This window comes from Coregonus clupeaformis, chromosome 29 (genome assembly GCF_020615455.1).
Source record: "Coregonus clupeaformis isolate EN_2021a chromosome 29, ASM2061545v1, whole genome shotgun sequence".
Lineage (NCBI taxonomy): Eukaryota > Metazoa > Chordata > Actinopteri > Salmoniformes > Salmonidae > Coregonus > Coregonus clupeaformis.
The window spans coordinates 5,678,182-5,691,798 of record NC_059220.1 but is presented as its reverse complement, the minus strand read 5'-3'; the positions used below and the strand labels follow the sequence as shown (position 1 = coordinate 5,691,798).

The 13,617-nt window shown below is 43.7% G+C and overlaps 1 protein-coding gene across 1 annotated transcript; it reads right to left on the bottom strand.

The window, feature by feature from the left end:
- Positions 1-3,328: 3,328 nt before the first annotated feature.
- On the bottom strand, positions 3,329-4,951 carry LOC121544232 (cyclin-dependent kinase inhibitor 3-like). Its single transcript, XM_041854150.2, has 4 exons — positions 4,923-4,951; positions 4,477-4,583; positions 4,343-4,347; positions 3,329-3,463 (listed from the first exon to the last, which is right to left on the bottom strand). Exons 1-4 carry the CDS (start codon positions 4,949-4,951, stop codon positions 3,329-3,331), a joined length of 276 nt encoding a protein of 91 aa, XP_041710084.2.
- Positions 4,952-13,617: the final 8,666 nt, after the last annotated feature.

The window sequence follows — 13,617 nt, the reverse complement described above, 5'->3', positions numbered from 1 at the left end:
CTGGGGTGCAAAAGAGCAAAATAAATAACAATATAGGGATGAGGTAGTTGGGTGGGCTAATTTCAGATGGGCTGTGTACTGGTGCAGTGATTGGTAAGGTGCTCTGACAACTGATGCTTAAAGTTATTGAGGGAGATAAGTCTCCAGCTTCAGAGATTTTTGCAATTCGTTCCAGTCATTGGCAGCAGAGAACTGGAAGGAATGGCGGCCAAAGGAGGTGTTGGCTTTGGGAATGACCAGTGAGATATAACTGCTGGAGCGCAGACTACGGGTGGGTGCTGCTATGGTGACCAATGAGCTAAGATAAGGCGGGGATTTGCCTAGCAGTGATTTATAGATGGCCTGGAGCCAGTGGGTTTGACGACGAACATGTAGTGAGGACCAGCCAACAAGAGCGTACAGGTCACAGTGGTGGGTAGTGTATGGGGCTTTGGAGACAAAACGGATGGCACTGATAGACTACATCCAATTTGCTGAGTAGAGTGTTGGAGGCTATTTTGTAAATGACATCGCCGAAGTCAAGGATCGGTAGGATAGTCAGTTTTACGAGGGCATGTTTGGCAGCATGAGTGAAGGAGGCTTTGTTGCGAAATAGGAAGCCGATTCTAGATTTAACTTTGGATTGGAGATTCTTTATGTGAGTCTGGAAGTTGAGTTTACAGTCTAACCAGACACCTAGGTATTTGTAGTTGTCCACATACTCTAGGTCAGACCCGTCGAGAGTGGTGATTCTAGTCGGGTGGGCGGGTGCCAGCAGCGTTCGATTGAAAAGCATGCATTTAGTTTTACTAGTGTTTAAGAGCAGTTGGAGGCTACTGAAGGAGTGTTGTATGGCATTGAAGCTCGTTTGGAGGTTTGTTAACACAGTGTCCAATGAAGGGCCAGATGTATACAAAATGGTGTCGTCTGTGTAGAGGTGGATCTGAGAGTCACCAGCAGCAAGAGCGACATCATTGATATACACGGAGAAAAGTGTCGGCCCAAGAATTGAACCCTGTGGCACCCCAATAGAGACTGCCATAGGTCCAGACAACAGGCCTTCCGATTTGACACACTGAACTCTATCTGAGAAGTAGTTGGTGAACCAGGCGAGGCAGTCATTTGAGAAACCAAGGCTATTTAGTCTGCCAATAAGAATGTGGTGGTTGACAGAGTCGAAAGCCTTGGCCAGGTCGATGAAGACGGCTGCACAGTACTGTCTATTATCAATCGCGGTTATAATATCGTTTAGGACCTTGAGCGTGGCTGAAGTGCACCCATGACCAGCTCGGAAACTGGATTGCATAGCGCAGAAGGTACGGTGGTATTCGAAATGGTCGGTGATCTGTTTGTTAACTTGGCTTTCAAATACTTTCGAAAGGCAGGGCAGGATGGATATAGGTCTGTAGCAGTTTGGATCTAGAGTGTCACCCCCTTTGAAGAGGGGGGATGACCGCGGCAGCTTTCCAATCTCTGGGGATCTCAGACGTTATGAAAGAGAGGTTGAACAGACTAGTAATAGGGGTTGCGACAATTTCGGCGGCTAGTTTTAGAAAGAAAGGGTCCAGATTGTCTAGCCCAGCTGATTTGTAGGGGTCCAGATTTTGCAGCGCTTTCAAAACATCAGCTGTCTGAATTTGTGTGAAGGAGAAGCGGGGGGGGCATGGGCAAGTTGCAGCAGAGGGTGCAGAGTTGGTGGCCGTGGTAGCCAGATGGAAAGCATGGCCAGCTGTAGCAAAATGCTTGTTGAAATTCTCGATTATTGTAGATTTATCGGTGGTGATAGTGTTTCCTAGCCTCAGTGCAGTGGGCAGCTGGGAGGAAGTGCTCTTATTCTCCATGGACTTTACAGTGTCCCAAAACTTTTTGGAGTTAGTGCTACAGGATGCAAATTTCTGTTTGAAAAAGTTAGCCTTTGCTTTCCTGACTGCTTGTGTATATTGGTTCCTAACTTCCCTGAAAAGTTGCATATCGCGGGGGCTATTTGATGCTAATGCTGTACGCCACAGGATGTTTTTGTGCTGGTCAAGGGCAGTCAAGTCTGAGGAGAACCAGGGGCTATATCGGTTCTTAGTTCTGTATTTTTTGAATTGGGCATGTTTATTTAAGATTGAGAGGAAATTACTTTTAAGGAACAACCAGGCATCCTCTACTGACGGAATGACCATTTCACCTTAATCCTCTACTGACGGAATGACCATTTCACCTTAATCCTCTACTGACGGAATGACCATTTCACCTTAATGGTGAAACTGCAACACTTTTCCCCCATCTGACACGCAATAGAACAGCAGAATATATATATATATATACATACAGCAAAAAAAAAACTGCGACGCCATTTTATAAAAGGGTACCCCCACCCCTTTTTTATTTATTTCATATTGCGAAACTCCTAGCATACCAAATACCTCAGTAGCGAAATGTGTTATTTATTTTTTCATTGGCCTATTTATTTCTGCAACACACTGATTTATACCTTTTACAGATGTAGGATATAATTAATGGACATTTTTGTAGGGGTTGATACATTTTTGGTAAGGGAAAATCAAGTCTGAAATTTCAAAGTGGTATTTACAAACTTCAGAAGTCTTTTTAAACCTCATACGCCAAAAGTTAAAATGTTTCCTGCATTGCGGGAACGTGCTCCTGCAACAGGGTGATCAAATTAAGATCCTACATCTGACTTTTTACTGCTCTCTGCTGCACATATCAGCCAACCAGGCTGAATATTGATGATGTAGGCTAAATCAACCCGGACTCAGGGTAAGACGTAACATAGTAAATGTAAATCTGTCATTCTCCATTTAGTATAATATGGTACGTTTCGTATTGTATGTATTAATTTGTGGATGCCCATCCATTTCGTATGATATGTTACGAATTCAAATTTGTTGTGGCTAACATTAGCTACGCTAAGGGATAAAGTTAAGGTTAGAGTATTGGTTGCAAAGTAGCTAAGCGACTTAGTCATGTGCGCATACATTTTTACGTATGGGTGGTCCCGGGGATCGAACCCACTACCCTGGCGTTACAGGCGCCATGCTCTACCAATTGAGCAACAGAGGACCACAAGTTACAAAGTTTATAATGAGCTAAAATGCTAAAGTTGTCCGTAATGAGATTCGAACGCACAACCTTTTGGTTGCTAGCCATTCGCATTTCTGCCATAAGTAACCATACTAATAACATAGCACACAGGCCACAATCAACAGCCTCATCAAGGAGGAGAAGTCGCGCTGCATGAGGCAAATGGTGGTCACAGAAAATGATTCGTACTTAATTCGGCTCGACCCAGGCCTCCGTAACAACTGGAGAGAAAAAGGGAAGAGAGGAAGTTAACTACTGTCTAAAAAGGAACAGGAAAGGGCAGGTGGTGCACCCTGAGCCCGTAAATCTCCAGCAGGCTGGGGACACGGTACTTATGGAGCTCTCCTCGAGTACAGAACACAAACATCCTCCACTTCCTGGTTCTGCAGCTCACCTGGAGGGAAAAAAATAAGAAAGAATGTTCTGTATGTCCCTAATAGCACCCTATTCCCTATATAGTGCATTACTTTTGACCAGGGCCCATTGGGAAAAGGGTGCCATTTTGGATGTACACATAATGTCAAAAAGCTGCTTCAGAACAATTCCACATTTTCAAAAATGAAGCTAAATAGTGTTAGAAATTGCGTAATTCAAATCTGGTATTGGAATAAGAATCAAGAGATCTTCAATCCAAGCTTAATTTATTATATGCAAAATGTATGTATGATAAGTATGAAGGTTCGTATATACGGGTCCACTGAGATACCACGCAGGGCACTCAGAGAACTGATCCATTGTTCTAAGTTCTTCTTCAAATACTCTGACAGAGATAGTTCCCACCTCTTCTGTTGGCCAATCAGAGTAAAGGACTGAGTGTGGTTTAGACTTTACTCAGCCAATCCGTTGGTGCACGGGTTAGTCCCACCCCTTGGCGCTCCACCGTTCCCAGGCATAAGTTGCTATCATAATAACCTGTGGAGTCAGCACCCAAAAGACACCCCTCCAATCTGTACTCCATGTACCCACGTTCAAGGACGGTTTCACAGACAACAAAGAGAGAGTGTTCGTATCTGTAAGAAATACAAGTCTTATCTGTCCTTCCCCTAACGTTCCTTACATGAATCACAGCCTGTTATGTGAAACAATTTATATCAGTATAGTACAAACCTATGCTCCTCATTAATGCATTCCTTCTAAGTTATTCATCACATACAGATCCAATTATGAGAAAAATAGAACCCAACAATAGGCTAAATCTTTTGACTACATTATTACAATCACATAGGCCTAGACGGCGTAGACAGCACCGAAAAAAATAATTTTTATTCTCTACTGGAACTATGAAAGCGATTGGCCCACCCCACAATGATAAAGGTGTTACAGTCATTCCACAAGCCATCCAGTCTCATCATAGCCTCTCAGGGGAATTAGCCTACTATCATTAGACTATTATGAGACTTTATTCACAGAAATAGGTCAACCTAACAACATTTCTTCTGACATCTTTGAATTTGCATTCTGGCAAAGGACATACTCCAAGAAACTGGGAGCCCTCCGCTATGGACAAGGGCAACCTGTAAGGCAGAAAGGTGGATCAATGTTAAGATACATAGATAACCTACTCGATCAGTGTGTGTGAGAGACCAGGCCAGTGACCTTTTTGCAACCCTTTGACTTGGCTGTATGAGATACATTTTTAAATTGGTGGCACTGGTGTTAGCTGCACATTCTACCTGGTCACCTCAGTCAAAACGTCCTATGTTTTTGGCGGTTAAAACCAAGAATTTGTTAAACAGTAAAGTGCATTATCCTCATGACTCCTGCAATACAAGTGTCTGTTCTGCCACTGCCTGTTTCGCTGGGTCCGGCTGCTGTAATGAGCAAGCCTCTCACACCGGCCATGTACACTTTACAAGCGGCACTCGCCTAGCCACGTCCTCATGTGGGTGCTAACAAGCAAGCTAGCTAGCTAGGTAGTGCTAACAAGCAAGCTAGCTAGCTAGGTAGTGCTACCAAGCAAGCTAGCTAGCTAGGTGGTACTAACAAGCAAGCTAGCTAGCTAGGTGGTACTAACAAGCAAGCTAGCTAGCTAGGTAGTGCTAACAAGCAAGCTAGCTAGCTAGGTAGTGCTAACAAGCAAGCTAGCTAGGTAGTGCTAACAAGCAAGCTAGCTATCAACAGCCATTGGTCAGCCAATCGAAGCTGTGGTGAGCTTCGATTGGTCACTCGCGTCGCGATGTCTTTGAATAAATGTGAGCTTTTCCCAACTTTAGTCAGTTCGGCTACCTCGCCCATGCTGTAAACATGTGCTTAACAAGTCACATAATAAGTTGCATGGACTCACTGTGTACAATAATAGTGTTTAACATGATTTTTGAATGACTACCTCATCTCTGTACCCCACACATACAATTATCTGTAAGGTCCCTCAGTCGAGCAGTGAATTCCAAACACAGATTCAACCACAAAGACCAGGGAGGTTTTCCAATGCCTCACAAAGAAGGGCACCTATTGGTAAACCGTTTTTTTTTTAAAGCAGACATTGAATATCCCTTTGAGCATGGTGAAGTTATTAATTACACTTTGGATGTTGTATCAATACACCCAGTCACTACAAAGATACAGACTGAGTTTTTCAGGATAAAAAATAAAAGAAATGGAATGGAGCTAAGCACAGGCAAAATCCTAGAGGAAAACCTGGTTCATTCTGCTTTCCACCAGACACTGGGCAAGGAATTCACCTTTCAGCAGGACAATAACCTAAAACACAAGGCCAAATCTACACTGGAGTTGCTTACCAAGAAGACAGTGAATGATCCTGAGTGACCGAGTTACAGTTTTGATTTAAATCTACTTGAAAATCTATGGCAAAGCCTGAAAATGGTTTTCTAGCAATGATCAACAACCAACGTCACAGAGCTTGACATTTTTTATAAAGAATAATGGGCAAATGTTGCACAATCCAGGTGTGGAAAAGATCTTAGAGACTTACCCAGAAAGACTCAGCTGTAATTGCTGCAAAAGGTGATTCTACAAAGTATTGACTCAGGGGTGTGAATACTTATGTACAGTGGGGGAAAAAAGTATTTAGTCAGCCACCAATTGTGCAAGTTCTCCCACTTAAAAAGATGAGAGAGGCCTGTAATTTTCATCATAGGTACACGTCAACTATGACAGACAAAATGAGAAAAAAAAATCCAGAAAATCACATTGTAGGATTTTTAATGAATTAATTTGCAAATTATGGTGGAAAATAAGTATTTGGTCAATAACAAACGTTTCTCAATACTTTGTTATATACCCTTTGTTGGCAATGACACAGGTCAAACGTTTTCTGTAAGTCTTCACAAGGTTTTCACACACTGTTGCTGGTATTTTGGCCCATTCCTCCATGCAGATCTCCTCTAGAGCAGTGATGTTTTGGGGCTGTCGCTGGGCAACACGGACTTTCAACTCCCTCCAAAGATTTTCTATGGGGTTGAGATCTGGAGACTGGCTAGGTCACTCCAGGACCTTGAAATGCTTCTTACGAAGCCACTCCTTCGCTGCCCAGGCGGTGTGTTTGGGATCATTGTCATGCTGAAAGACCCAGCCACGTTTCATCTTCAATGCCCTTGCTGATGGAAGGAGGTTTTCACTCAAAATCTCACGATACATGGCCCCATTCATTCTTTCCTTTACACGGATCAGTCGTCCTGGTTCCTTTGCAGAAAAACAGCCCCAAAGCATGATGTTTCCACCCCCATGCTTCACAGTAGGTATGGTGTTCTTTGGATGCAACTCAGCATTCTTTGTCCTCCAAACACGACGAGTTGAGTTTTTACCAAAAAGTTCTATTTTTGTTTCATCTGACCATATGACATTCTCCCAATCCTCTTCTGGATCATCCAAATGCACTCTAGCAAACTTCAGACGGGCCTGGACATGTACTGGCTTAAGCAGGGGGACACGTCTGGCACTGCAGGATTTGAGTCCCTGGCGGCGTAGTGTGTTACTGATGGTCGGCTTTGTTACTTGGGTCCCAGCTCTCTGCAGGTCATTCACTAGGTCCCCCCCATGTGGTTCTGGGATTTTTGCTCACCGTTCTTGTGATCATTTTGACCCCACGGGGTGAGATCTTGCGTGGAGCCCCAGATCGAGGGAGATTATCAGTGGTCTTGTATGTCTTCCATTTCCTAATAATTGCTCCCACAGTTGATTTCTTCAAACCAAGCTGCTTACCTATTGCAGATTCAGTCTTCCCAGCCTGGTGCAGGTCTACAATTTTGTTTCTGGGGTCCTTTGACAGCTCTTTGGTCTTGGCCATAGTGGAGTTTGGAGTGTGACTGTTTGAGGTTGTGGACAGGTGTCTTTTATACTGATAACAAGTTCAAACAGGTGCCATTAATACAGGTAACGAGTGGAGGACAGAGGAGCCTCTTAAAGAAGAAGTTACAGGTCTGTGAGAGCCAGAAATCTTGCTTGTTTGTAGGTGACCAAATACTTATTTTCCACCATAATTTGCAAATAAATTCATAAAAATCCTACAATGTGATTTTCTGGATTTTTTTCCCCTAAATTTGTCTGTCATAGTTGACGTGTACCTATGATGAAAATTACAGGCCTCTCTCATCTTTTTAAGTGGGAGAACTTGTACAATTGGTGGCTGACTAAATACTTTTTTCCCCCACTGTAAATTATATATGTTACTGTACTGCCACAGAGCTCTGACGTCATGTATAGCATGTTACTGTACTGCCACTGATCTCTGACATCATGTATAGCATGTTACTGTACTGCCACAGAGCTCTGACATCATGTATAGCATGTTACTGTACTGCCACAGAGCTCTGACGTCATGTATAGCATGTTACTGTACTGCCACTGATCTCTGACATCATGTATAGCATGTTACTGTACTGCCACTGATCTCTGACATCATGTATAGCATGTTACTGTACTGCCACTGATCTCTGACATCATGTATAGCATGTTACTGTACTGCCACTGAGCTCTGACATCATGTATAGCATGTTACTGTGCTGCCACTGATCTCTGACATCATGTATAGCATGTTACTGTACTGCCACTGATCTCTGACATCATGTATAGCATGTTACTGTACTGCCACTGAGCTCTGACATCATGTATAGCATGTTACTGTGCTGCCACTACGTTACAATGTAGGTGGTTATCAGTGTCCAAATCTGCCATTTTCAACCCATATATATGGTTACGAGAGTAAAGGGCTACCCATTAGCTAGCTACTGTAATGACGGAACAAGTGCTGTTTCAAGTTCGGGGCAATTGAGATCTCCTGTAAGCGCTCTCCTATCTGTGTCAAAAGGGGCAATCTGCAGTTGCTACGTCAATTTTTGGACGTATAAATTAATGATATGTACCCGTTGATTCTTGAAGAATAATAACTTATAAATGCACCATGAGCTTAGTTCAATTGTGGTACCCCGTCAGAACCCCAAATATAAACTTGTTTTACTCCAATGTTTGTAAACAAAGTAAATGTAAACAAACAATCTATAGCCTCAAAACATGGTTCAAACTATCATTTTGATATCCTGGATGGTCATCCCATAGCTCTGTTCCGTCTATGAATTTGAGAGTGGTTACATTTCTCCAGCCCCATGGGGATGACGCTTTGTTATTGTTTCAACTGCTGATTGCTGCTTTAAAAAGGGAGAACTGTGTTTGAGAGAACCTTAACATCCTCACCCCCCCGTAATTAAAAATCGTGGGACCCTTCATAACCCCTGGCACAGAGAAACCACAGTCACCCCTAAGCCTGAAGAAAACAAAATTGTCACCCCAGCACTGAAATTAGTACCATGACTGAGTATATGCTGCCCCCTCCCACCACATACCCCAGTCAACCTCATTAGCCTCATCACTATGTATCTCCTGTAGAAAAACTACAATAAGCCTTGTGTTTTATTACTTATAATACCCAAGCCCTCTTATTCCAGTCCCTTCCCCCATTAATATTGAGAGAACCTACCCTTAGTACCTCCATATAGAAAAGAGAAAGGAAAAACAGAAGAAACCACAGAGAAACCAGACAAAGAGAAAAAAGCACCCTATGAGGCATGATAATCATCACTGTTTTAATTTTCTCTTAACCTGACCACGTTTCCCACTGCCTTTTGTTGCCATGACAGCAGTAACACATTTCCTCAAGCGGAAAACGCTTCTTCACACTTAACTGGTCTAACCCCACCGTCTTCTGTAACACCACAGCTGACCTCACAAACTTATCAACATAAAAATAAAAAAATGCCAATTTAACATATTTCCCAAATGTCTGGCCCAGGAACCCATTTACCTCAGCTAGATTGTAAATTGAGTCATCGCTAGCTGCTATCATATCAACAGGGATATCAGAAATGTCAATTTCCTTCTCCTGATCCTCCTCAACTGAAGCCACAGACCCCTGACTCCCCTCTGCCACATCCCTCTCAACACTCCCCACTTGCACCCCATCACTCGTACCGGGCATCTCCTCCACTACCTGGGAGACTAGCCCCACCTGAATACCCTCCTGTACCCCATCACTCGTACTGGCTCCCCAGATCCATCCTTACCTCCTACAACAATATTTTTCTGCTGCACATCAGACGCTATGTTCCTCTCTGGTACAAGCTGCAACTCAGTACCCTCAACACAAACAACTTGTTCCTCAGCAACAGGTGCTTGTGGCTGCTCTACCACTGTCAGCCCACCTCTTCCTACATCAGTGGGCCCAGGCGTTACGAGGACCACCTGCTTTTCGGGCAAGCATGTCGCTTATGGCCAACATCCCCACACTCAAAGCACCGTTGACTACCCGTACTATCATAAGCCATATACAGTCTGTTGTCATACTTGACTTTAAACGATCACTCCAAAGTCTGCTCCGGTGAGTCCATAAACATAAACACCTGTCGCCGAAACGACATAACCTGTTTCAGAGCCAGGTGTTTGCAACTCAGCGGGACAATTTTAATTGAACTTGAAAACTTCCCAAACCGCAATAACTTGCGCTCCAATAGCTCACTGGAAATAAACAGCGGTACATTCGAGATCCTAACCCTTGTTGACGGAGAAAAAAAGCGGCGTAACTTGAATAAACATACCTTTAAGAAGTACGTCATGCTCAACTATCCGATCGACAAGAGACGCTCTTCTTTAAGAAAAACCACCACCGCTTTATTCATCCGCGACGCATAAGCAACAATTTTCATATCCTACCTTCTCTCCTACCGCGACCAGAAACTCCTCCACAGTGACAGTAGCTTCAGTAACACACCTGAAGCCGTGCCGAAGTGACCGGGACGGCGTCCCCATGTGGGTCGCCACCCCCACCAAAACCTGGGCAATTCCAACAACAAATACAATATACCTCATTCTACCACTAAAAGAAAACACAGGCAATCTAACTCCAGACACCACTCACACTATTCCCAGCATACACCAAACACTTCCAGCATGCAGAGAGAGAGAAGAGAGAGAGAGAGAAAGAAAGAGAGAGAGAGAGAAAGAGAGAGAGACAGAGAAAGGGAGAGGGGGAAAGAGAGAGAGAGAGAGAGAGAGAGAGAGAGAGAGAGAGAGAAAATAGAGAAATGTTTATTGATCTCCAGTTAAATAAAGGAGAGAGCGTCTGTGTTGCCAGGTACTTGAAAAGGTGCAGACCCCAGCCTTCTATCGGCTATAGGCCGAGGCTATAGGAAGAGCATGCTCGAAGAAGCACAGGGCAAAGTTATATTTCTAAGAAATGTACTTCCTTCACGAGTTTCTGCGCTGCTGGGATGGTGTAAAACTAGTCCAAGAGTGTGCAAAGCTGTCATCAAGGCAAATGGTTGCTACTTTGAAGAATCTCAAATATAAAATATAACTTTTTTTGGTTACTACATGATTCCATATGTGTTCTTTCATAGTTTTGATGTCTTCACTATTATTCTACAATGTAGAAAATAGTAAAAAATAAAGAAAAACCCTTGAATGAGTAGGTGTGTCCAAACTTTTGACTGCTACTGTATATGTATGGACCTGATTATATAAAGCAATCTATAACCCCCGCTTTAGTACGCAATGCTTTATGCTAGAAGCAAGCTGTAAAATGCCGGGGAAAGACGTGACACCGATGCATATGGGATATCTTTGCTTTGTCTCTGACGTTCAGAGGCTGCGCTACAACCTTCTATAGCCGAGGAGACAGAAAATGTACTTTGCTTGGGAAGTAATGTGTGATTGTCACTATCAATTGACATTCAACATTTCGATAGGCTATTAAACAACTTACTAACTATAAAATCAGTCAAGCGCAAGCCAGGTAGCCTAAGAAAGAACGAAAATGAATTATATTGAACAAAAATATAAAACACAACACGCAACAATTTCAAAGATTTTACTGAGTTACAGTTCATATAAGGAAATCAGTCAATTGAAATAAATAAATTTGGCCCTAATCTATGGATTTCACACGACTGGGAATACAGAAATGCATCTGTTGGTCACAGATACCTTTAAAAAAAGGTAGGGGCGTGGATCAGAAAACCAGTCAGTATCTGGTGTGACCACCATTTGCCTCATGAAGCGTGACATCTCCTTTGTGTAAAGTTTATCAGGCTGTTGATTGTGGAATGTTGTCCCACTCCTCTTCAATGGCTGTGTGAAGTTGCTGGATATTGTCTGGAACTGAAACATGCTGTCGTACATGTCCATCCAGAGCATCCCAAACATGCTCAATGGGTGACGTCTGGTGAGTATGCAGGCCATGGAAAAACTCAGACATTTTCAGCTTCCAGGAATTCCTTGCGACACCAGGGCCTTGCATTATCATGCTGAAACATGAGGTGATGGCGGCGGATGAATGGCACGACAATGGGCCTCAGGATCTCGTCACGGTATTTTTGTGCATTCAATACGCCATCGATAAAATGCAATTGTGTTCGTTGTCCGCCTCTTATGCCTGCCCATACCATAACCCCACCACCACCACGGGGCAATCTGTTCACAACGTTGACATCAGCGAACCGCTCGCACACACCACGCCATACACGTGGTCTGCGGTTGTGAGGCCGGTTGGACGTACTGCCAAATTCTCTAAAACGACGTTGAAGGTGGCTTATGGTAGAGAAATTAACATTAAGTTCTCTGGCAACAGCTCTGGTGGACATTCTTGCAGTCAGCATGCCAATTCCATGCTCCCTCAAAACTTGAGACATCTGTGGCATTGTGTTGTGTGACAAAACTGCACATTTTTACAGTGGACTTTTATTGTCCCCAGCACAAGGTGCACCTGTGTAATGATCATGCTGTTTAATCAGCTTATTGATATGCCACACCTGTTAGGTGGATGGATTATCTTGGCAAAGAAGAAATGCTCACTAACAGGGATGTAACTGTAACCGGTGTGAAATGGCTAGCTAGTTAGCGGTGCGCGCTAGTTGCATTTCAATCGGTGACGTCACTCGCTCTGAGACCTTGAAGTAGTTGTTTCCCGCGGCTTTGCAAGGGCTGCGGCTTTTGTGGAGCGACTGGTAACGGTGCTTCGAGGGTGACTGTTATCGATGTGTGCAGAGGGTCCCTGGTTCGAGCCCAGGTTGGGGCGAGGAGAGGGATGGAAGCAACACTGTTACATAACCAAATTTGTGCACAAATTGAGAGAAATACGTTATTTGTGTGTATGGAACATTTCTGGGATCTTTTATTTCAGCTCATGAAACATGGGACCAACACTTTACATGTTGCGTTTATATTTTTGTTCAGTTTAAAATGTGAAGCATTTCTGACATGCTACAGCCTGTCAGGAGCGCTCAGCACTTCAACAACATGCCTATAAAAGTCACATTTAGGCTGTATAAAACCACACTACAGGCTGATCCAACTTTGATGTAATGTCCTTAAAACAAGTCAAAATGAGGCTCAGTAGTGTGTGTAGCCTCCCATGGGTCTCCCGGTCACGGCCGGCTGCGACAGAGCCTGGATTCGAACCAGGATCTCTAGTGGCACAGCTAGCGCTGCGATGCAGTGCCTTAGACCACTGCGCCACTCGGGAGTTATGCATGTTGCCTTGACTTGTTTATTGGGACATCAGGGGCCCGTATTCATAAAGGGTCTCAGAAGGAATGCTGATCCAGGACCAGTTTAGCCCTTTAAATCATAACAAGAGGGGGAATTAATGCTGTAGCAGTACTTCTACTCCGAGAAGCTTCATGAACGGCCCAACATTTATATTACCCATTTTTCTTTGACAGAATTACAACACTACAGTTATATTTTATATTCTTCCCATTTAGAAGTTCATAGTTGTTTGTATAAAAATATATTCACGCCAGCTTCTCTTCCATAGATGCAAGGCATCAGGTGGACTATGCAGCTCCTCCACTGAGAATAGGAGCACGAGGTTAAACCAGCTCTACGACAGAACATATCCTGCCCTTCAGATGGACCTGGAGCCATAGTAAGGAGAAACCCAAACTAGTCAATACAACACCATGGTTGCATCCCAAATGGCACCCTATATAGTGCACTACTTCCGGCCAGGGCCCATAGGGGTCTGGTCAAAAGTAATACACTACATAGAAAATAGGGTGCCATTTGGGACCTGCCCCATGCTATCATGCTACCACTGTC